This window comes from Schistocerca cancellata, chromosome 1 (genome assembly GCF_023864275.1).
Source record: "Schistocerca cancellata isolate TAMUIC-IGC-003103 chromosome 1, iqSchCanc2.1, whole genome shotgun sequence".
Lineage (NCBI taxonomy): Eukaryota > Metazoa > Arthropoda > Insecta > Orthoptera > Acrididae > Schistocerca > Schistocerca cancellata.
Genome location: NC_064626.1, coordinates 195,005,676 through 195,031,142, shown reverse-complemented (window position 1 = coordinate 195,031,142; position 25,467 = coordinate 195,005,676). Strand labels below are relative to the sequence as shown.

Genomic DNA, 25,467 nt, shown 5'->3' with positions numbered 1-25,467 from the left:
CAGGAGGCGGAATGCAGAGCTGGGCATAGTGCTGACGTTATCACACGAGGGCTCCGTCGCCGCCGTGCTACGCCCCGTCCTGTTGCCACTCGGGGCTGTTGAGCAGGTGGCTCAGGTCGAGAAGCGGGTTGAAGCCTCCCGGGGCCCAGATGCTCGCGCGTCCACTGAAGCCGTTGGTGGCGGGGCGGCTCGGCGGCACCACCGGATGCAGGTCCTTCGCCTTATGGCGCCCCTCCCTCTGCGACATGCTGGCCTCCTCGGGCGTCTTCCGCAAGCGACGCTGGCAGCTCCAGTCGTACGGCGTCACCTCCCGCACGTGCTGCCGCATGCCTGCCCCGTTCTTCAGCTTCCTGCTGCTCCTCTGGGCTTCCTGCTGCACTGACAACCGCTCCCCGTCGCCGCACTGATTGAACTGGCGCCTGCGCGCCTCCGGTGACGGTGCGGACGCATCAGCGATGTCCACGTCCCTGTGGTAACAGACAGTTGGTTCGAGTTAGTGCGAGCCATTTTGTGGCGCACATGGTCATCAGCATATACTGGGACGATGGCATTACAGACCAAATGATGAAGTTTATTATTGAATCACTTTCTCCCACTATAACACATATCTTCAACCAATTCTTAGCCACGAGTGTTCTCCGCGAGGTTTGCCAACTGGGACTTGTTAAGCCACTACCTAAAATCAAATTTGTCGCCAGTTGCGCGTATGGACAATCGTCATCCGTATAAAAAATCCTAGGAAGTTCTGGTCTTACGCTAAATCAGTGAGTGGCTCGAAACAGCATATCCAGACACTCCGGGATGATGATGGCATTGAAACAGAGGATGACACGCGTAAAAGCTGAAATACTAAACACCTTTTTTCCAAAGCTGTTTCACAGAGGAAGACCGCACTGCAGTTCCTTCTCAATCCTCACACAAACGAAAAAATGGCTGACATCGAAATAAGTGTCGAAGGAATAGAAAAGCAACTGAAATCACTCAACAGAGGAATGTCCACTGGACCTGACGGGATACCCATTCGATTCTACAGAGTACGCGAAAGAGCTTGCCCCCATTCTAACAGCCGTGTACCGAAAGTCTCTAGAGCAACGGAAGGTTCCAAATGATTGGAAAAGAGCACAGATAGTTCCAGTTTTCAAGAAGGGTCGTCGAGCAGATGCGCAAAACTATAGACCTATATCTCTGAAATCGATCTGTTGTAAAATTTTAGAAGATGTTTTTTGCTCGTGTTTCATGTCATTTCTGGAAACCCAGAATCTACTCTATAGGAATCAACATGGATTCCGGAAACAGCGATCGTGTGAGACCCAACTCGCTTTATTTGTTCATGAGACCCAGAAAATATTAGATACAGACTCCCAGGTGGATGCTATTTCCCTTGAATTACAGAAGGAGTTCGATACAGTTCCGCACTGTCGCCTGATAAACAAAGTAAGAGCCTACGGAATATCAGATCAGCTGTGTGGCTGTATTGAAGAGTTTTTAGCAAACAGAACAAAGCATGTTGTTCTCAATGGAGAGACGTCTACAGACGTTAAGGTAACCTCTGGCGTGCCACAGGGGAATGTTATGGTACCATTGCTTTTCACAATCTATATAAATGATCTAGTAGATAGTGTCGGAAGTTCCATGCGACTTTCCGTGGATGATGCTGTAGTATACTGAGAAGTTGCAGCATTATAAAATTGCAGCGAAATGCAGGAAGATCTGCAGCGGATAGGCACTTGGTGCAGGGAGTGGCAACTGACCCTTAACACAGACAAATGTAAGGTATTGCGAATACATAGAAAGAAGGATCCTTTATTGTATGGTTATATGATAGCGGAACAAACACTGGTAGTAGTTACTTCTGTAAAATATCTGGGAGTATGTGTACGGAACGATTGAAGTGGAATGATCACATAAAATTAATTGTAGGTAAGGCGGGTGCCAGGTTGAGATTAATTGGGAGAGTCCTTAGAAAATGTAGTCCATCAACAAAGAAGGTGGCTTACAAAACACTCGTTCGACCTATACTTGAGTATTGCTCATCAGTGTGGGATGCGTACCAGGTCGGGTTGACGGAGGAGATAGAGAAGATCCAAAGAACAGCGGCGCGTTTCGTCACAAGGTTATATGGTAAGCGTGATAGCGTTACGGAGATGTTTAGCAAACTCAAGTGGCAGACTCTGCAAGAGAGGCGCTCTGCACCGCGGTGTAGCTTGCTGTTCAGGTTTCGGGAGGGCGCGATTCTGGATGAGGTATCGAATATATTGCTTCCCCCTACTTATACCTCCCGAGGAGATCACGAATGTAAAATTAGACAGATTCGAGCGCGCACGGAGGCTTTCCAGCAGTCGTTCTTCCCGCGAACAATGCGCGAAAGGGAGGTAATGACAGTGGCACGTAAAGTGACCTCCGCCACACACCGTTGGGTGGCTTGCGGAGTATAAATGTAGATGTATATGTAATGCAATGACAATGGAAACTTTTGTTGAGTCGGGTCTCGAACTCAGATTTTCCACTTATCGCGAGCAGTCACCTTTCCATAAGGCTATCCGAGCACGCTTCACGGCCACAGTGCAGCTTCCATATGACGCCAACCATGTGTCTGCAACCTGCACTCTTACATTGACTAGGCCTATGTGCACTGAGGTGAAAACTATCACTGGACAGTGATACGCACATATACTGAGGTCATCAGTCCCCTAGAACTTAGAACTACTTAAACCTAATTAGCCTGAGGACATCACACACATCCATGCCCGAGGCAGGATTCGAACCTGCGACCGTAGCGGTCACGCGGTTCCAGACTGAAGGGCCTAGAACCGCTCGTCCACTTCGGCCGGCGTGCAAGGTGGTGTTGAACCGATCATTGACTGTAAATTGTTACGTTGGGATACTTGGAGAGCATTTGCAGCCATTCATGTTCGGAAACAACAAAGAAATCGTTATCGATCAGAGTGCGATATGTCACTAAGCCACAATTGTTCGCTATTGGTCTGAAGAAAATTCTGGAGAATTCGATCGTATGATTTGAGCTTGCATATCGTCCTACAAAAATCCCATCGAACATTTACGGGCCATAATCTAGAGATCAGCTCGTGCACAAAATCCTGCTCCGGGCAACATTTTCACAATTATGGACGGCATGGCTGAATATTTCTGCAAATGACTTCCAGCGAATTGCTGAGTCCATGAGCTGCTGCGCTAAGCCGGGCAAAAGGAGGTCCGACTTCATATGCGGAGATATCCCATCACTTTCGTCATCTGAGTGTATATTCCTGTAGAGGGGAGAAATGTAGATTACGTCGCTTGCCCGGTGTGAGGAGAGAAATACTTTATTACTGTGTATGTGTTGTTCAGAAGTAGAATGCAATCTCTCTTCGGATAAATACGACGCAATGTACCGGGTGATCAAAAAGTCAGTATAAATTTGAAAACTTAATAAACCACGGAATAATGTAGATAGGTAAAAATTGACACACATGCTTGGAATGACATGGGGTTTTATTAGAACAAAAAAAAAAAAAATAAACTTCACAAAATGTCCGACAGATGGCGCTGTCAGCAAAATGTCAATAACTACTACCATGACGGGTGAGAGGTACCCCGATATGTTACGGAATCGCATCATCCCCAGCCTGGCTGATAAACACCTGCTGGAAGGTACGATGTTTATGGAGGACGGCGCTCCATCCCACGTACACGATGTACAAAAGGCCAGTACACAGGCTGAGCTGTTATTTCTACCCAGGGAATTCATCCGAAAAGATTTCCGAGGTGAATATGGGCGCACGACGGGAATTAAGTGATTCTGCAATCGGAATGGTAGTTCGAGCTAGCCGCATGGGATATTCCATTTCGCAGATCGTTAGGCAGTTCAAGATTCCGAGACCCACAATGTGAAGAGTGTGAGAGAATAACACATTACAGGCATTACCTGTTACCACGGACAACTGAACGACCGAGGGCAGCGGCGTTTGTGTAGAATTATCAGTGCTAGCAGACAAGCCACACTGCATGACTTAACCACAGAACCAATGTGAGACGTACGACGAACGTATCCGATAGGACAGAGCAGCGACATTGGCCTTAATGGCCGGCCCGTGTGGAAGAGCGGTTCTAGGCGCTTCAGTCTGGAACCATGCGGCTGCTACCGTCGCAGGTTCGAATCCTGCCTCGGGCATGGATGTGTGTGATGTCCTTAGGTTAGTTAGGTTTACGTAGTTCTAAGTCTAGGGGACTGATGACCTCAGATGTTAAGTCCCATAGTGCTTAGAGCCATTTGAACCATTTTTTGGCCTTAACGGGGTACGGCAGCCGACGACCGACACGAGTGCTTTGAGAATGAGATTTTCATTCTGCAGCGGAGTGTGCGCTGATTTGAAACCCTGGCAGATTAAGGCTGTGTGCCGTACCGAGACTCGAACTCGGGACCTTTGCCTTTGGCGGGCAAGTGCTCTACCATCTGAGCTACCCAAGCACGACTCACGCCCCGTCCTCACAGCTTTACTTTGCTAGAACACTTGCCCGCGAAAGGCAAAGGTCCCGAGTTCGAGTCTCGGTCCTGCACACAGTTTTAATATGGCACGAAGTTTCACGAGTGCTTTGCTAAGACAAGACATCGCCTACATCACTTCTGGACTCGTCACCACATTGGTTGGATCCAAGAAGACTGTGAAACTGTGGCATGGTCAGACGAGTCCCAGTTCCAGTTGATCAGAGCTGAGTGGGGTTCGAATGCGCCCTATAATCTACGAAACCATCGACCCAGGTTATCAAAAAGGCACTGTGCAAGGTGGTTCAAAATGGTTCAAATGGGTCTGAGCACTATGGCACTTAACTTCTGAGGTCATCAGTCCCCTAGAACTTAGAACTACTTAAACCTAATTAACCTAAGGACATCACACACATCCATGCCCGAGGCAGGATTCGAACCTGCGACCGTAGCTGTCACGCGGTTCCAGACTGAAGGGCCTAGAACCGCTCGTCCACTTCGGCCGGCGTGCAAGGTGGTGTTGAACCGATCATTGACTGTAAATTGTTACGTTGGGATACTTGGAGAGCATTTGCAGCCATTCATGTTCGGAAACAACAAAGAAATCGTTATCGATCAGAGTGCGATATGTCACTAAGCCACAATTGTTCGCTATTGGTCTGAAGAAAATTCTGGAGAATTCGATCGTATGATTTGAGCTTGCATATCGTCCTACAAAAATCCCATCGAACATTTACGGGCCATAATCTAGAGATCAGCTCGTGCACAAAATCCTGCTCCGGGCAACATTTTCACAGTTATGGACGGCATGGCTGAATATTTCTGCAGACGACTTCCAGCGAATTGCTGAGTCCATGAGCTGCTGCGCTAAGCCGGGAAAAAGGAGGTCCGACTTCATATGCGGAGATATCCCATCACTTTCGTCATCTGAGTGTATATTCCTGTAGAGGGGAGAAATGTAGATTACGTCGCTTGCCCGGTGTGAGGAGAGAAATACTTTATTACTGTGTATGTGTTGTTCAGAAGTAGAATGCAATCTCTCTTCGGATAAATACGACGCAATGTACCGGGTGATCAAAAAGTTAGTATAAATTTGAAAACTTAATAAACCACGGAATAATGTAGATAGGTAAAAATTGACACACATGCTTGGAATGACATGGGGTTTTATTAGAACAAAAAAAAAAAAAAAATAAAGTTCACAAAATGTCCGACAGATGGCGCTGTCAGCAAAATGTCAATAACTACTACCGTGACGGGTGAGAGGTACCCCGATATGTTACTGAATCGCATCATCCCCAGCCTGGCTGATAAACACCTGCTGGAACGTACGATGTTTATGGAGGACGGCGCTCCATCCCATATTGCTAGACGCGTGAAAGATCTCTTGCGCGCGTCGTTTGGTGATGATCTTGTGCTCAGCTTGGCCTCCCAGGTCCCCAGACCTCAGTCCGTGCGATTATTGGCCTTGGAGTTACCTGAAGTCGCAAGTGTATCGTGATCGACCGACATGTCTAGGGATGCTGAAACATAACATCCGACGCCAAAGCTTCTCCATAACTCCGGACATGTTTACAGTGCTGTTCACAACATTATTCCTCGACTACAGCTATTGTTGAGGAATGATGGTGGACATATTGAGCATTTCCTATAAAGAACATCATCTTTGCTTTGTCCTACTTTGTTATGCTAATTACTGCTATTCTGATCAGATGAAGCGCCATCTGTCGGACATTTTTGAACTTTTGTATTTTTTTTCTAATAAAACCCCACGTCATTCCAAGCATGTGCGTCAATTTGTACCTCTCTATCTACATTATTCCGTGATTTATTCAGTTTTCAAATTTATACTGACTTTCTGATCACCCGGTACTCCTCAACAACACAGGAACAACAGAATCGTATTTCTCCGCAAACATCGGGCATGTTTCCTTTGTACAGGAATATACAAAATGGTTGTACGAAAGCAAGATGACACATGGCTGACCAGTTACCAAAGTTTGAGTCTAGTCGTAAAGCGGGCTCAGATAGCTTTATGGTATGGTGACCGCTGACGATAAGCTGGAAATCCGGATTCGATTCCTGGACCGGCACAAGTTTCCATTGTCGCCATTGTCCAGATTCGCGACTGAGAACCATTTTATGTGTTCCATGAAGGCTATGGTCACCCGAGTGCCTGTTCGTTCGGACATGCATGCATGTCCGAAGGAACATTGCATTGTACTTCTTAACAAGATAGGCACTCCCATATCGTAGTACTACCTAAAAAGGATAAAAAGGACGTTGGCACAAATTATCAGATTATTTTCATTCTTCCTGCACTGTCCAAGTCCTTAGTATATATAGTCCACGACAAGATATCCAACTACTTAACTGCAAGCAAGCTGTTAGACGAATTCCAGTCAATTTTCCGTAAAAAGCACTACACATCTCCCTCAATAAAGAAAACGGGTAATCTCAAGCTTGTCGTGAATGGACAAGAGGTGACTATCGTATGCTTCTTAGACTTCAGCAAAGACTTCGACACTTCTCAGCAGCAGGAACCTGACTCTGGAATAACCTCAGACACTGTGTTCGAGAACTGAATAACATCTCCAGTTCCGAAAACCTGTTAATGACTTGAGTACCGAAGCAACAATAATGGCTAAAATTGTTCCTGTACGCACACGTTACTTCCTTCTTTCCAACCCTATCTTCCTCATTTCCCAGCGTTCTTAGCCGGTGCAGTCTCCTTAAATTTCCCTACCTCAGAACTCGCTATATCAGAAATCATCTATTTTATTCGCCTATAAATTCTTTTTATATCTGCTTCTGTAATTATTATTTTAGTTATCGTTATTATTGGTATTATTATTCGAAACAGAAGATGTAGAAGCATTGTCAGTGTGAACTTTATTAGCTCTTAGCTAGTACTATTTACTCATGACGTTTCTACAGACTATACAATCATTTTATTATTATTTTTCATATTAAAATTATTGTTCGTTCTCAGCTGACTGCAACGTAAACAAAGTACTGTATGTGCGAAACCCGCGTACGAAGTAAGAGACAGCTTAAAAGCAGTAATGTGATCAACTTTAATAAATAAATGCATAAAAATTAGAGAGTGCACGATTAAAATTCGTGGTTTAGTTTAATTTACAGATTTTTGAGAACTCTAGCGTACAAAAATTGAAGAGAAATTAAAAATTAACAGTTTTTGAAAGCCCATAAGGTAGCTCTATAGTCACATTAGGTTCATCCACAAAAAAAAAAAAAAAAAAAAATACGGCAGGGGCGTGCGTCATAGTATGGTTAAACAGACCACGAGGGCGCAGGAAGATTGAGATATGGTGACTAAGGTTGTCAGGGAGGAGTGACAATTCATCCCCATGCTTACAAAACCAGTCTTTCCTCCGTCGCTCCGTAGTGTTGGTTTCACGGCTTCGGCGCATTTTCCGTTACGGGCATTGGCATCACTATTAAGTCATTTGCAATTCCCTCCTGCCCTGAAATTCCCTGCTATGGAGCATCCTTCGTGCTGTTTTTGGTGCTTACGGGGTTCACGAGTGCGACAAGCAGATCTATAGTGACTTTTGCAGCTGTTGGTCCCCTACTTGTCGTCACAATCCTCCTCAACGACTGTCTGCCGCGATTACTCAACACACACTTTCATCCACGTTGTGACGTAGAGGACGATGTTTTTCCGCTTACTGTGTACGCGGTATATATTTCCGATACGGTGCAAAACATTTCGCCTACCTTGTTTCCGGAAATCTCCACCACACCAGCGTAAATAATTTGCCCGCGTTCGAGCTCGCTTACCTCCGATCTTACGCACTCACAAGTATACAGAACACTTATGACCACAACTAACATTAGCAACATGTTGAGGTCATTCCGTAGGGCGAATACAACAGCGTTACTTTCAGGATTGCTAAAACTGATGTTCAAGCACACATTTCTTACGGTGTTACCATATTTTTTGGCCAGCCCTTGTACGTCCCGTTCCGCGCCTGACACTCGCAATGAGCACTGTAGAGACTCCGAAAGATCCTGGAGTGTCGTTTATCAATCGCCGTCAGATTCTGTTACATCAATTCAACATCCCGTCCCTTGAGGGTAAGTTTGGAACCAAATTAACATCACAACTTTTTCTCTGCAGTAGAGAGTATTCTCGTGTGAATATGAAAACAGTAAGATAAGATAAAACCCAAATAATTTTACCTCAGATTACCGAATGCGGCTGATCATTCGATAAGATAGTAGATATCAACCACTGTGCAAAACTGCTCCAGTCGATATGTAAAATCCATTATGGCCCAAATACGGCAATTTTCAAGAACAATATAAAAATTGCAATAGGGCTACCGAAGAAGGCAGCTGCTAGCAAGAGGAATTTTATCGAACAATCAGTTTAAGAAGTATTGTTTGCAAAAAAAGTGAGCGTGGTTTATCTTCAAAAGAATAGTACAACTGAAAATAGCTGACCTGCGGAAAACTGAAACTGGATTCCATAAAAAAAAGTAGAACATGTGAAGGAGTACTTCCCCAACAACTTACTTTAGATGACACGTTCAAGAAAGAAACATATATTTACAACAAAACAACACACTCTTTGAAATTCTAAATGTAGCAGGGACAATACACAAGTAGCAAACGACTACGACTATTGGAGAATGACAGCAGTTACAAGAGTCAAAGGACATCAGTGGGAATCTGTAGTTGTGAAAGTAGTATACCCAACATTACTCTAGCTGTAGACTGAACAAATAACGTGAATGAAAGAGACATTTGAGAAGAAAATTTAAGGTTCAGGGACAACAAATATTTGCGGTTTGCCAGTGCCATTAAAAATCTCTCACTGACGGAACGCACTTCATACATCAGTTGAACAGTGCAATTAGTGTCTTTAACAAAGGTTATAAGATGGATATCCAAAAAATAAAACAAGGGTAATTGAAAGTAGTCGAATTAAAGCGCAATGTTTAAATAACTCTGCCCAGGACTGCTTACCAGTTCAATGTTCAAATGTGTGTGAAATCGTATGGGACTTAACTGCTAAGGTCATCAGTCCCTAAGCTTACACAGTACTTAACCTAAATTATCCTAAGGACAAACACACACACCCATGCCCGAGGGAGGACTCGAACCTCCGCCGGGACTAGCCGCACAGTTCATTACTGCAGCGCCCTAGACCGCTCGGCTACAGTCAGGTTCCTTTCAGAATGTACTCATACAATAGCTCCATTTTTAGCAATGATATACAACCGCTCGCTTGTCAGAAAATCCGCACCTAAAGTTGTACAAGTATCACCAGTACCCAAGGAAGGAAATAGGAGTAATCCGCTGAGCTAAAAACCCATGTCGCTAACATCGATTTTCAGTAGTATTTTTTATGATATACTACACTCAAGCATTATGCATTGCCTCAAAGAAAACGATTTATTGACAAATAGTCAATACGGATTTCCTTGAAAGAAAGGCAGCTTTTATTTTCATGTTGTAATAAGTGCCATCGCACTTTCGTGAAACAAAAGCAGTTCTTTATTTTCACGACGTAATAAGGGCTATCGTCTGTGTCATACTTATTCCATATTTTTAGACGTCCGGAAAGCTTTGATACAATTCCTCAAAGCGCCTTCTAACGAAATTGCATTCCTATGGAGTACCGGCTCAGTTGCGCAACTGTGTTCGTGATTTCCTGTCGAATAGATCACATTTGGTAGTAACTGACGGGAAGTCGTCGAGTAAAACAGAAGTAATACCTGGTGTCCCCCCAAGGACGCCCTAGAGGCCCTCTGCTGTTGCTGATGTACATGAAAGATTTTAGAGTCAATCGGAGTAGGCCTCTTAGAATTTTGCAGGTTATGCTGTCATTTACCGCCTTGTGAAGTCATCATATGATCAAAAACAACTAAAGAATTATTTATACAAGATAACCGTGTGGTTCCAAGAGTAACAATTGACTGTAAATAATGAAAAGTGTAAAGTCATCCACCTGAGTACCAAAAGGACTTTCGGTTACACGATAAATCACACAGATCTGAAGACTGTAAATTCAACTAAATACTTAGGGGTTACAAATACGAATAGCCTAAATTGGGCCGATCACATACACTCCTGGAAATGGAAAAAAGAACACATTGATACCGGTGTGTCAGACCCACCATACTTGCTCCGGACACTGCGAGAGGGCTGTACAAGCAATGATCACACGCACGGCACAGCGGACACACCAGGAACCGCGGTGTTGGCCGTCGAATGGCGCTAGCTGCGCAGCATTTGTGCACCGCCGCCGTCAGTGTCAGCCAGTTTGCCGTGGCATACGGAGCTCCATCGCAGTCTTTAACACTGGTAGCATGCCGCGACAGCGTGGACGTGAACCGTATGTGCAGTTGACGGACTTTGAGCGAGGGCGTATAGTGGGCATGCGGGAGGCCGGGTGGACGTACCGCCGAATTGCTCAACACGTGGGGCCTGAGGTCTCCACAGTACATCGATGTTGTCGCCAGTGGTCGGCGGAAGGTGCACGTGCCCGTCGACCTGGGACCGGACCGCAGCGACGCACGGATGCACGCCAAGACCGTAGGATCCTACGCAGTGCCGTAGGGGACCGCACCGCCACTTCCCAGCAAATTAGGGACACTGTTGCTCCTGGGGTATCGGCGAGGACCATTCGCAACCGTCTCCATGAAGCTGGGCTACGGTCCCGCACACCGTTAGGCCGTCTTCCGCTCACGCCCCAACATCGTGCAGCCCGCCTCCAGCGGTGTCGCGACAGGCGTGAATGGAGGGACGAATGGAGACGTGTCGTCTTCAGCGATGAGAGTCGCTTCTGCCTTGGTACCAATGATGGTCGTATGCGTGTTTGGCGCCGTGCAGGTGAGCGCCACAATCAGGACTGCATACGACCGAGGCACACAGGGCCAACACCCGGCATCATGGTGTGGGGAGCGATCTCCTACACTGGCCGTACACCACTGGTGATCGTCGAGGGGACACTGGATAGTGCACGGTACATCCAAACCGTCATCGAACCCATCGTTCTACCATTCCTAGACCGGCAAGGGAACTTGCTGTTCCAACAGGACAATGCACGTCCGCATGTATCCCGTGCCACCCAACGTGCTCTAGAAGGTGTAAGTCAACTACCCTGGCCAGCAAGATCTCCGGATCTGTCCCCCATTGAGCATGTTTGAGACTGGATGAAGCGTCGTCTCACGCGGTCTGCACGTCCAGCACGAACGCTGGTCCAACTGAGGCGCCAGGTGGAAATGGCATGGCAAGCCGTTCCACAGGACTACATCCAGCATCTCTACGATCGTCTCCATGGGAGAATAGCAGCCTGCATTGCTGCGAAAGGTGGATATACACTGTACTAGTGCCGACATTGTGCATGCTCTGTTGCCTGTGTCTATGTGCCTATGGTTCTGTCAGTGTGATCATGTGATGTATCTGACCCCAGGAATGTGTCAATAAAGTTTCCCCTTCCTGGGACAATGAATTCACGGTGTTCTTATTTCAATTTCCAGGAGTGTAGATAATGTTGTGGGGAAAGCAAACCAAAGACTGCGATTTATTGGCAGAACATTTAGAAAAGGCAAGAGGGATACTAGAGCGACAGCTTGAACTACGCTGGTGGAGTATTTCTGCAAGGTGTGGGATCTGCATCAGATAGTATTGTCGAAGGACTTCGAAAAAGTACAAAGAAAGGCAATCGTTTCATGTTGACGCCCAACAGAGGACAGAGTGCCATGGAGACGATACGTGAATTGGGGTGGCAATAATTGAAAGAAAGGCGTTTTTCGTACCGGCAGGATCTTCTCAAGAAATTTCAGTCACCACTTTTCTCCTCAGATTGTGAAAAAGTTTTGTTGATGCCCACCTGCAAGGCGAGAAATTACTATCGTAACAGAATAAAAGAAATCAGAGCTTATCAGAAAAGATTTAACTGTCGATGTTCACTGAGGGCTATTCAGAATGGAACGGTAGAGAAATATTTCGACGGTGGTTTGATGAACCTTCTGCAGGCACTTAATTGTGAGTTAAATTAGGAACGGAATCACTGAAAGTGATCGATTAGTTTTGCTAATTGAAGAGCATTTGAAACGGCGGCTGGTAATAGCACGATAAGTGTTTCTGAAAAGGAGAATATAAATTTCGGTGTTAAGAAGTCCTGAAAATATTTTACCTGATGTGTAGCTTTTACCGAAGTAAAATGTCGACGACACACAGTTCATACATAAAGAGAACAAAAGACTGAAATGTGGTGCCGCCTACGGAAGATTAGATGGCAAGGTCGGTAACTAATGAAGAGGTGGGGACCTACTAAATAAAAACTGAAAAGACAAATTGGTGGCAGGACTTTACTAAAAGAGGGGACAACTTGACAGAACAATTCTGGATTAATTAATTGGTATCTGAGGAAATCGTGGGAAGTAAAATTTATAGAAGACTGACCCTTGGCTACGGCAAGGTAAATGTAGGTTGTGTAGCAGAGCAGTATCGAAAAGCTTTGAGGAGGATATAATAGCTTGAAGCGCTACACAAAACCAGCCTTCTGAAGTTCACCATAGCAACATCAGTATCTTACAAGACCGTCCAGTCTCTAGCGTTTTCTTCTATCTGATAGTAACAGTAAATGAGAACTCTGAATTCTTTGCCAGCTCCGCAATAATTCATTCCTTATTGAGCGCAAAAAAGAACAGTGATAAGTTAGGAAAATCTTGTACTGGACCCATGCGTAGAAAGACAATGATTAGAAATCCGATCCATAATAGGATTTCTACAAAAGAAAATATGTTTCAAATAATGTTTACTTACATGATGTTGCCTTTGTTCGCTGCGTCTAAGTGGATATTCTTCATTGAGGTGATCAAAATTTCCTGAAAGGCAAACGAAAAATCTGTTAATGATAGCATTTAAAAAAATTTACTACAAGAACAAACATACTTTATGTTATAGGAACTGCCTTTACGGCTACCATTTTATAGTCTAATTCGATTTTATGTTACAAATTATTATCAAAATGGTTTCACTATGTACGAAAAGAAATTTCATATTTCATCTCAGATTCTCCTTTGCAAATAAAAACTACGCTGTAGAGTATCCCTGATTAAATGGTTACCTAAAACGTTAGCTAAAAAATGCAGAAACGTTGAGATTTTCATCACTATAATCTCTGCCTCAAGTCTGAATTCACCATAAACTCCCAGACACGGTGGTACAAAAACTGCGTACATTTCTCCGGTTTCCCTTTTTATTTCTGGTATTTACAATTAACGTCCACGAAAGTCACTGCATCTGGATTAACCTGAAATTTCTCCTAAGTAAATAAACCGAGACTGTAGAAGTAAAGTACGACAAAAGTTGTATGACATATAAAATTTGTAATAATATGCAGTAACAAGACATGAAGCAGAACAGGCAATGTTGTAGATTTTCAAATGATGCGTTAATGATTAGAAAACCGTAAAGTAATCATCTTCTTGTATTATGATTCTCTTTTATTCAGCACAGCAAAAGTGATCTGTATGCAATTTTTTTTTTTTTTCCGAGCGAACTGGTCTTCCCGTATCAGTGCTTCATCAAGTGTTCTGATTTGTAAGGCGATATCCAGATACTGACAGAAATTTGCACGAAGTGTCGGATTCCATAAATACATGATCAAACCTGAAGAAAATGTGGGCAACACAGTTTATGTGTAGTGGGCGGAATATGTTGAAACTTGTAGCCTGTTATCAGTATATGCAGACCAGCATCATGTGAAACTGATGTTGTGTGTCTGCAGAACTGGCTTATGTGAACACTTCGTTCATGGCAGTTGAATCATCCGGGAAGAATGTGCTGTGACAATAGATGTTATCTTCCAGGCTATTAAGACTCGAGATGAAGAAAAGTTCTATTATTTCCAAATTGCTGTTATATGTCAAGCTTTTTATTTCATTGTCTACAGCGTAGTTTGCAAAGCGAGTTAAAATAGACAACATGAAATCACATCTAGCAGAATTTTCCGTCGAAGGCACAGAAACTGTTGCTACCAACAAACTCAACCAAAACTGTGGTGTGTACTGCGCGACAAACGTAAAATCGTGCGCTGATATTGTCACTGCCCCAACGATTTTGCCGCAGTGGTAACACCGGTTTCCGTCAGATCACCATACCGTCGGTATTGGCTAACACGTGCATGGGTGACCGTCCGAATCCGCCGAAAGCTGTTGGCGAGAGGGCTGTACCCAGCCCTCGTGAGACCCACTGAGGAGCTACTTGACTGAGAACTGACAACTGTCAGGCGAGCGGTGTGTTTACCACATGCCCTCCGATATCCGCATCCAGTGACGATTATCGACCGAGGCGATCGGTCGGTACCGTTCGCCTTTCCGAGGCCTGTCCGGACGGGAAGTCCTGGGAGATACTGTCACGAGGAATGCTAAGGACCCACGTGCGTGTGCAGCTAATTGAGCTCACACCCAAACTGACCCCGCGCAACATATCTTATAATAAATTTGGGGAAAACACAACCTAGAAAGGATGGAAAATAGCTTATGCTATTCTGGGACACTTGACAGGAAAAGACCAGTCAGAGACTCACTTAAACGTAATACATTTAAAAAGATTAAGTATACTGCAGTATTATGACCAGTAGGTATAGACCAAGACTCGGTAACACAAATATAAATAAAAGTAGTCTACACTGACCATTTGGACAGAGAAAAATCAGGAACCTGTGAAATCACTGTTACAGAGGGAACATGGCTACCTCTACTGTGGCTTATTTGGCGTATTCGTTCATTTATGGTCTTTATTTTTATTATTTTACCAACCACAACTGCTGGACACACACAGTTTACAGGTATTTATAGGCAATGACTTAACAATACCAGTATTTTGTAGTTACGGTTACGGCTGTGAATTAGTGTCACACCACTCACAACGCTCAGAAAAAATGTTCCACTTCCTAACGGATAACATTGGCTCGAAACTATACCCAAAAATCTCAAACTACTTTCTACTTTGTCTACCAGGTATCAGTCTTCAGTCCTTTTGACTACTTAATCGGCAGTAATCAGAATGGGAACCATCTAATAGTGGAAAACGTATTGCAATTCTGTTTATGGTAGAATATGAAAAAATGGTGCTTTGAATTAAGGCGGGGAAGAGATGTTATTCGTGGTAAATACACAATAACCGAAAGAAGTTAGCTCATAGATTAACTTCTTGAGCAATGCTCGGAGATATCAAGAACTGTTAGTCTGGTAACTTTTATAGACAGATCTGGCAATGAGAAAGTGTGTGCAGAAAATGATGATGACAAATCACAAACGACTGAACTGCCTAGAATAAAGACATTTCCACTAGAGTATAACAACAGTTCCTCATCACGCTCACGGGAGGAGACGAAATCAAAGGACACCAGATATCATCACAAAACGTGCAAAATATTGCTACGAAATTTAAATAAAAAGTTCGTACCAAGTCTCATAAAATTTGAGACGCTACATAGTAACGATGAAAAAGTGATCAAGTTAATACGAAAACACAGTGTTCGAGAATATTCGATGCCCTTTGTACTGTTTATTACCGGCTGACAGCCACACAAGAATTTTGTAGAAACTGTTTGTGTACTCCATAACTCATGAATACCAAAGCAGTCCCGAACCTGAATGTTGTTTCACACATGACAGTGACTTTACATGCGTGATCTTTTTAGTGCGTAAAATATTTGTTATGTTACAAACACCGGGCAAAGTGGCGCTCTGGTGAAGACAACGTAGGCGAATTCGAGGAACAGCAGGCATCAAGGTCAAGTCCGATGTTTGTTCTTTAGAATTTCCATGGTTTCATAAAACATTTCAGATGGAAACTTCGTTGGTCGAGGTTGTGCAAGGTGTCTGCCAGTAACAAACCGTACCTAGTCATTACATTTACACTGCTTAAAGAACGTTCGACGCGTTTCGAGGGTAAACACGTCTGCAAAGGACAACCCACATTTAGCATTTGTCTGCTTCAGTTCTGGTCAGATGTAACCTAAGCCACTTTCTTATTTGACATCGGGAACTACCAACCTATGTCTGACTGAGACTCATTCATTGGTGTTAAGCATTTTCAGTAAAACTGCTAGAACCGCTTTTCTTATAACGGCTGTGTGCTCTACTGTATAAGCCTATTTTATTCGTTTTTACTCATTTATCAGGTGCCGTAGGACCAGCGCAAGGCAAAGCAGCCTGGTCATTGAAAGAGTCAATACGTACTTTACAGAATACTGATTAGAAAATTTATCAGCAAAAGAACTAAAGAATTGTTGTACTTTCAACATTGCAGCCCAGTCAACAATCATGATAATCTACTATATAAGAAATTATCAGCATCGATTGAGGTAATGAAACCAATCTTTACCTAGGTTTCAGCCCAAATAATTCAGCCTTCTTCAGAAAATATACCTGACTATAATTTGTGAAGAGGGCATGGTCTAGAAATAACAGGTTGTTTTAGTTTTATTTCTAGACCATGTCTTCTTCGACTAATTATATATTCGGGTATATCTTCTGAAGAAGGCTCAATTATATGGGCTGAAACCTAGATGAAGATTGGTTTTATTATTGCAGTCGAGGCTGATAGTTTCTTATAAACTAAAGAATTTCTATAACACGAAAGAAAGTGGAAGAGTGAACGAATAAAATTCTCAACTACAGCGAGGACTTCCTGTTCAAATCAGGAGCGTGTCATAAGGAAACCTTTCAACTTAGGTTTGAAAACTGGCAGGCTTCTCTCTCAGTTCTTTTTCTGGTCTGCTAGAATCCAACTTCTTAAACAGTGCAAAACTTTCTGAGCAATGTTTAAGGAGGTGTAATGCGAATGTAATTAGTTGCTCTGTCTGATGTTCACTGACTGAGTCAGTATTGTCAGTAACAAACCTCATAATGAAGTCTATGTAAAGGGATGGCAGAGACTGAACAACGAGACAACGGCCAACACTAAGTTTGCGATCTGACGCCAAAGATCTGGCTGACCGAATTTTTTTGGACTTCCCTTGATGCGCACACAGAGCTGGCCCAAAATACGAAACCACAGAAGGTAATAGCGTGAAAGTAAAAGAAGCGCACAAATCTTTCCATTTCGGTGTCAGAGACAATGGAGATGATGCTCATTGTGAAGATACCAGCATTCTTCGCTCCCTGTAGATCTAGCGTGTGCTATTTTCAAAAAGGTTTTCCATCTATCCTCAGTCCTAAATATTTAAAGTGATCAACTTCATGATGACCACTCTGGGGTAATACAGTTTCGCTTTAACAGAATTTCGTTTTTGAAACTATGTGGCCGGCCGGGGTGACCGAGCGCTTCTAGGCGCTACAGTCTGGAACCGCGCGACCGCTACGATCGCAGGTTCGAATCCTGCCTCGGGCAAGGGTGTGTGTGATGTTCTTAGGTTAGTTAGGTTTAAGTAGTTCTAACTTCTAGGGGACTGATGACCACAGAAGTTAAGTCCCACAGTGTTCAGAACCATTTTTTTTAAAAATATGTATTGAATATTGTTGCCGCTAAGCACTGACCCGTTCTCTCAAGGTCTCATACTCGACTATATTAGCTAGATCTTTTACACTACGACTTAACTGATGGACTGTTACATGTCTTATTTTGCGTGTCTGTTCTCCAGAGACAACAGTGACGTATGTTTAGAGTTTTATTTCGTCTCTTTGTGAATACTGCACCTAAAGTCTGACTATAATGAAATCCAAAATTGAGGAATCGTTACGAGAAGCCTTGACTTAAAGTTACGGCCAGCACTTACTACGCAATGCAAAAGTTAAGGTTTGTACTGTTATAGCGTTAGTAGCTATTTAATTGCAACGATAATATACGCCTATGAGCCAAACAGCAATACAGTGGGAAAGCTTGCGTGTCTTCTATTGCCAAGTCATCCATTCGCTCCCCGCCAACATTGAAATCGAAGGGTTAGACATACATTATACCTTATTCCACTGGTTTCCAACTAAATTATAACTGACTAACTATGGTGGGCCATTTCTTCGTGTTTACCCTTTAAAATACCGAGCAGGGTTCTCTAGGAACCCCAGAGTGTCATTTTGGCGCTGCTGCTGCAACTGTAAGAAATAATTTGTTCTTGATTTTTATATGTGGCCTTTATCTGTTTAAGATACGTAGCACATAATTCGATCTATGGATTGTTCATTAGAAAAATGTAAAGTAAATGAGAAGACACTCTGTGTCGCGGCATGACTCCACTACGTTACATATTGTGATGTACTCGTATTTAATTTTTTTGTTATTTTCACAACGTGAATGCTATAAATTTTCAAAAATGGCTATTAATCAAATCTCAAATGATGACAACCGTCGGATGCTGGATGAGTTTAATTTCAGTGACGCAGAAGACGCATGGAGCAAACACAGAACAAGATGCGTCAGAATCGGAAGATAACCTTGAAGTGATTTCTGAAGAGGGTGATACGTATGCCCTGTGGAACTTGTGATTAAGATTCTGCTAAAGGAGAAGAGTTCAATGCAAAGACAGGAACAAAATAGACCAATCAGTGTTCCTGTGACTCACCATCCCCAGTATAACACTGTCAAATGATCTACCAGGCGAACGAAGCAAGTGATCTTGCAGCCACAATGACCGATGTTTCAACACATTCTTTGATTAACAAATTGCAGATACCGTATGCATCTTCACCAACGCTGGAGCTTCGTATTTTGTTCACCATTACAGTGCAAATGCTGCTATAAACAGAATGAGAATTGGGACACGTTTAGATGCTGCCGAACTGAGAGTGATTTTTGGTGTACTTCTGATAGCTAGAACTGTTCCCTGCCGAATGGAAACAGTTCCTGAAATGTGGACAGCAGACGGAAACATCCGTCGTGCAGATTGAGCCCATCCATTACGGATGTTTAGGAACCTTTCACCTTTCAATATAAATACAGAAAACAGCAACCAGTCATTTTTTGAAATAGTTATGTATTCCATGAACGGGTTTTCGAACCTTCCCGGGCTCATCTTCAGAGGGTGTGCAGGAGCAATGTCCCCTCCTGTGATCTACCTGAGCTACGGTCGCAGGTTCGAATCCTGCCTCGGGCATGGATGTGTGTGATGTCCTTAGGTTAGTTAGGTTTAAGTAGTTGTAAGTTCTAGGGGAGTGATGACCACAGCTGTTAAGTCCCATAGTGCTCAGAGCCATTTGAACTACCTGAAGATGAGGCTGAAAAGGTTCGAGACCTGGTTCACGGAATAAATAACTATTTCAAAAAGAGACTGATTTCTGTTTTCTATATTTATATTCGTCGTGTAGTTTCTGCTACTGCCTTGGCCCAGAATCGAATTGCACACAATTTTCAGTTTATCAAGTTTCACGATAAGGCTTATTTACTTTAAATGTACATTTAAACATCCAAAGAACCTAAGCTGAGTAACATTCTAAATTCTATATTGAGGAAAAAAATACAAAAGAAAGATGCGGGTTACCCATAAAATTCCAGCTTGGTAAACAACGTTGACAGTTTACGCTTGACATCTTAAGGCGGTGGCTTGTTTGCTTCAGCGATACAGACAGCCGTATCGCAGGTGTAACCACAATGGAGGGGCATATGCTGAGAGGCCATTAAAAGTAGCTGTGTCCCATCGATCGTTCGTCGACGATAACACCACGTTCAAACTCACTTAAACCTTGATAACCTGCCACTGTAGCAGCAGCAAAGGATTTAACAAGTACGCCAGACACTGCGTTGCAGAACGCAGCGCCGTATTTTGCCTGTTTACATATCTCTGTATTTGAATACGTATGCAGTTTCTTTGGCGTTTCAGTGCAGAAGTAGAAGGCGACATAGATGAAAATGTGATGAGACATATGATACTGCAAGAAGAATTTGTGGAGTACTGAAAGACCTAAGTCGAAACAAGGCCCAGGGGTAGACAACATTCCGTCCGAACTACTGATAACACTAGAACAGCCAACCATGACAAAACTCTTCTATCTGGTGTGCAAAATGTATCAACAAAATCAAGACAAGGATAATGGAATGTAGCCGTATTAAATCAGGTTGTCTGGACTGATGGTCGAAGCATAGAGGATATAAAGTTTAGACCGGCAATGGCACGACATGTGTTTCTGAGGAAGAGAAATTTGTTGACATCAAGTATAGATTTAAGTGTTAGGAAGTCTTTTCTAAACATATTCGTGTGGAGTGCAGCCATGAATGCAAGTGAAACATCGATGATAAACAGTTTGCACAAGACGAGAATAGAGGCTTTTGAAAGGTGGTGCTACAGAAGAATGATGAAGATTAGATGGATAGATCACGTAACTAATGAGATGATACTAAGTAGAACTGAGTAGAAAAGAAATTTGTGGCACAGTCTGACTAAAACAAGAGATCGGTTCACAGGATACATTCTGAGACATCAAGGGATCTTTAGTTTAAAACTGGAGGGAGCTGTGGGGAATAAAAATTGTAGAGGGGGACCCAGAGATGAATACAGTAAGCAGATTCAGAAGGATGTGGGTTCGAGTAGTTATTCAGAGATGAAGAGACTATCACAGGATAGAATAGGATGGAGAGCTCATTGAATCGTGTTTGAACTGAGGACCACATTAACATACGACAGCAACTCGCCGAGCCTGTATATTTTCGACTAGATGGTAACAAAAAAAATGGTTCAAATGGCTGTGTGCACTATGGGACTTAACTTCTGAGGTCATTAGTCCCCTAGAATTTAGAACTACTTAAACCTAACTAACCTAAGGACATCACACACATCAATGCCCGAGGCAGGATTCGAACCTGCGACCGTAGTGACTGTAGCGCCTAGAACCGCTCGGCCACCCCGGCTAGCAGATGGTAACACTTTGATGATATGAACACCATAAAAAAACGACAGACAAAGCGTAAAGCTTTACTGTTGTCACAGCGACGATATAGGGCTAATTGACCGTGTTCTATTGAAAAGTCCGATGCTTCTAGCCATAGGGAGTACCAGTAGGTAGGTTCTGTGGGATAAATGTGAAGAGGACAGAATTAACGACGGTTCTGAGACATCAATTAAAAAAGAAGTTCTGAATTTAGCTTAAGGATTCGAAACAAAACCGCGTCAAACTGAAAATGTAATATAAACTCTTACGTGATTTCAGCCTCAAATTGTAACGGTTCACTTTTGTTTTCCAGAAATGAATCAATAAATTAAATAATAAGTACAACGCGCCTTTCGAAACGCCCTTGCAGTTGCGATTTTCGTAAAACGATCGTCTTTTATATAAAACCTTTGATTCACAGTACACCCACTACTCAGAAAATGGAGTCAATCCCAATAACAATGATCGGCTTCCTGGACGAGCTGTATTAGCGGTAGAGCAGAAGGTACGTCATAAATAAGTTCAGTTATGTTGTGGAACGACTGTCAAAATATCAAGTTAAAAAGGGAATAACTTTTTTAAATTGATACCTTCGATAATAATGGATAAGCATAAGCAGACTGGCCCCAGAGTATCGCAATTCACTGACAAATGAATGTGGCACCATGTGTTCACTGCAGAATCAACGACAATGAATTTTTATCAAACTTGCTGTGACACACGTGCGAAAGAAATCCTAGATAGACCCTTGACGAAGTTAATCCTTCCTACTAGAGACGGAAGCTATATTTCCATAAGCGGTGGACGTGAATATTTATTTATATAGCTCTAATTCCTTCCTCGAACTGAGACAACACCACACTCCCCCATGCAAACCGCAGGGGAGCATACATTTTTCCCAAACACTATGTTCTTCTGAAAATATGTGCTAGACAAAAGAAAAATAACTTGGGACCAGCCGAGCGTCGAACCTTAGGTTTGGTGCCTTGACTGCTGTGGTACCGAAGCTTACTAGGCTTCGTAAACAAACGTCCAAATCTAAACTTCCAAAGTTCGTAGCACTAACTTCCATGCACGAATATAGGCAATACCGATAGTTATGACTAGTTGATTGGCTCGTCATGAACATCTGAATTAGGTTGACATGTTAGCGGAACGTCGCTCAAACAAATTAACTGTCAATGAAAAACGTAGCTCTACACGCCATAGCCTTGTGAATATGGTTCTTCATCCATTGGGCTGGCTCTCATTTCAGAGCTTACTTCCAACGAAGACTAAGAATATCAAATATCGGCTTGTAATTATTGGCTAATCTTAAGAAAAAAATGTTTATGACATTGAAAACACAAAAATGTCTGAGTCGCCCCTGTCCAATATCCAGTGCAATTGGTATACACTAGAAAGACGGACGCTAGTCTATAGTGGTGTTCTTCCTGTTGTCATCACCGTGTAAGAAGTGATGTTGAAAAAATCATGAAAATTAGTAGATTGGATGACAGTTCCCATCATAATTCATTAGTATATGTATGTGAGCTCTGTCACCAAATAGTTTTCAACTATAACAATTATTTAATGCTATTTTGTCGAAAACTGACGTTTTGAGACCATCATTGTGTACAAAATATAGGTTGATTCTTGTAGAGAAGATATTCGCAACCAGACAATTTTCATAATGTTATTTATCGACACAAATAGCATCGTTGCCGATTTCGAAAAGACAGATTCATCGTTAGTCGAGTTGTTCAGATTAAGATACACTTTTGTTGTAGGTACTTTAGTTTTCGCATTTTATTCCCCCCATGTAGAGAAAATCCCTTGCGGTGGTGGTGCCCTACAACCAAAATCTGATGTCAGAAATTGTCTGTTTCACTGTAACTGTGCCTCAAAACTATATCATTCAACGTAAAAAAATTATCAAAGTGAAAATATTTTAAAAACAATTCCAGTGCTATTATTGATTGCCAAAGTGGTTGATGACGTTTCGCCACAGTTTTATTCGATTCAGACATTGATGTAAGGTATCAGAGAAATAGCGAAGTCATCTTTAAAAAAAAAGAAAAAAAAGCCGGAAAATTTGTACTCTGCAGTAACCTGCAAAGCGATCAACATTTCAGTTAATAACCACATGTACCGGGCAAATAGTAATCAAACATGTAGTGAACTAACGAAACTTAGATTCAGTGGGACACTTGTATGATGCGGACGCGTAAGGACACAATTCCAATTCCATAAACTATATACCCCTAGGACTTAGTTGATTGCGTGTTCACAAAACTTACGGCGTACCGTAGATTGTTGTCGAGCATTTTTTCAATTATAAGTCAACATTTGTGTAGTGTCTTGATCCAGTACGCATGCGGTGAGTACATTACAAAGAACAACACTGCACATTAATCGACGTATATTTAGATTATCTACCAACATGTCTCTCGCTTTACCCCGTTAGCGCCAGATGAAACGCATTGTGCAACGAGTGTGATTCTGCAGGTACAGTTGTTTCTTACTGAGATCGCAATACCCTATATTTCCTTAGATAGTACGGCAAGATAGCAACCAATTAATCCGCAGTGCTGTTCTATGTAATACTTTATTACCACCTCCGACGAACCAAAGAGATAATGAAATTTAACACTACATTGCCAAAGATATCGGAGAAATTGCATCCTCATTAATCAAAACTTTCAACGAATATTTTTCGACACTCTTAACGCTTGAGTACACTCATCATAATTAACAAACTGTAGGTAGCAGCAATATATGGCATAATCAGAACCTCTGTACTATCTGAACTGATTTTACTAATTCAGCCGTTTTCCCTAGTGTTTCGTTCCATCTTCAGTTGTGTAAGTAATAATGTGTAATAAGCTCCTGATGGGGCATGTACATCTACAGCATAAAGATAATGATAACTCGAATATTAAAACGTCTAAAGTAGCAGGAGAAACTACAGTTAATACAAGTCAAACACGACCACGGATTAAAAAAGAAAATACTTCCAAACAAAACACACGCAATATTTGAACGATATAGGGTCTTTGAAATTCCTATGTTTCTGTTGAAAATTAGTAAAGATTCTGTCACAGCGTACATTAAACATGAAAACAGAAACCTTTGCATGTCCCGTAGAAAAAGAGCTACTTTCGCAATAATTTCGCTCACGCTCTTCTTCTTATGCACAGCAATTAAAGGTTGTATCTAGCTATCAAGCTATATGTACATTAAAAAGTTGGGAAAGATATTGAAAATCACAGAGCTTTGCTAGACTAGGTGTTGCTATAAAGGATCTTCCACTGAGTGGGCGAGTTACAAGTTAACGTTAGAAATGACTCACGGTTTTTGCGGACATAAGGACCATGCTGGAGATTAAGGTGAAGAACTGTTGACAGATAACCGACCCTGCCACTTTCGAAATAAACGTAAAACCCCTGAAGTCAATGTACTTGTCCTTACAATAACATCTATTACACCATATGTGCCTACTCCGAAACACATAATTCGTTTCTTTTGAGTTCTACAACAAGAAATCAGTTATGTGTAATACGCCACGTGAAGAGAATTATTTTTGGGCGCTATTTAATATGCACAGTGAATACGTTACAGTTATAACTCATTATGAAAGCAGTCTTGAAAAGGAATACTGAACACAAAATATGCAAGCACTAGTTCACAGCATAAAAGACTCGGGTCGTTCAACAAGACCAGAGAAAGAAGTATATTATGCAACACTCTTCCGGATAAATTTTGAAGGTAACGTCTCTGCCTCGAAAGATACGTATACATTCATTCGTACGTTTCTGTCTTGCTTTCCGTCCTCAGTCTGGATTAACACCAAGGAAAGCGGAATGAGACGTGCGTTATTCTGTGATACCACAAAAATTGAAGAATACAATACAATTGAAGAATAAAAATATACACTCCGAAGAAAGACTACCTTAGACGTAATGTAAATATGATTTTCTACGTGAATGAAGCGCTAAACAATGTAAATTTACTAACAGAACAGAAGCAGAAGGAAATAACGCTTGAAAACATGTAACTGACAAACACCTCGTGCTGTTTTAGCAAGAAACGCGCCATTAGTGTCATCTGCCGTCACAATTCGCAAGAACTGCTTGCTGATGCGACAGCTAACAG

General features: G+C 42.5%; 1 protein-coding gene across 1 annotated transcript; it reads right to left on the bottom strand.

Annotated features, from left to right (window-relative positions):
• Positions 1 to 36: 36 nt before the first annotated feature.
• Positions 37 to 14,737, bottom strand: LOC126155966 (uncharacterized). The gene is made up of 3 exons (XM_049916272.1): positions 14,629 to 14,737; positions 13,289 to 13,350; positions 37 to 467 (listed from the first exon to the last, which is right to left on the bottom strand). Exons 2-3 carry the CDS (start codon positions 13,330 to 13,332, stop codon positions 68 to 70), a joined length of 444 nt encoding a protein of 147 aa, XP_049772229.1. The 5' UTR covers positions 13,333 to 13,350; positions 14,629 to 14,737; the 3' UTR covers positions 37 to 67.
• Between the last annotated feature and the right edge of the window lie 10,730 nt (positions 14,738 to 25,467).

What these genes read in the sequence shown, in the direction of transcription:
- LOC126155966 (XM_049916272.1), bottom strand. Translation starts at nt 13,332, where the DNA reads ATGAAGAATATCCACTTAGACGCAGCGAACAAAGGCAACATCAT. An exon ending in GCGAACAAAGGCAACATCAT is followed by an intron (nt 468 to 13,288) that starts GTAAGTAAACAT and finishes CTGTTACCACAG; the next exon opens with GGACGTGGACATCGCTGATG.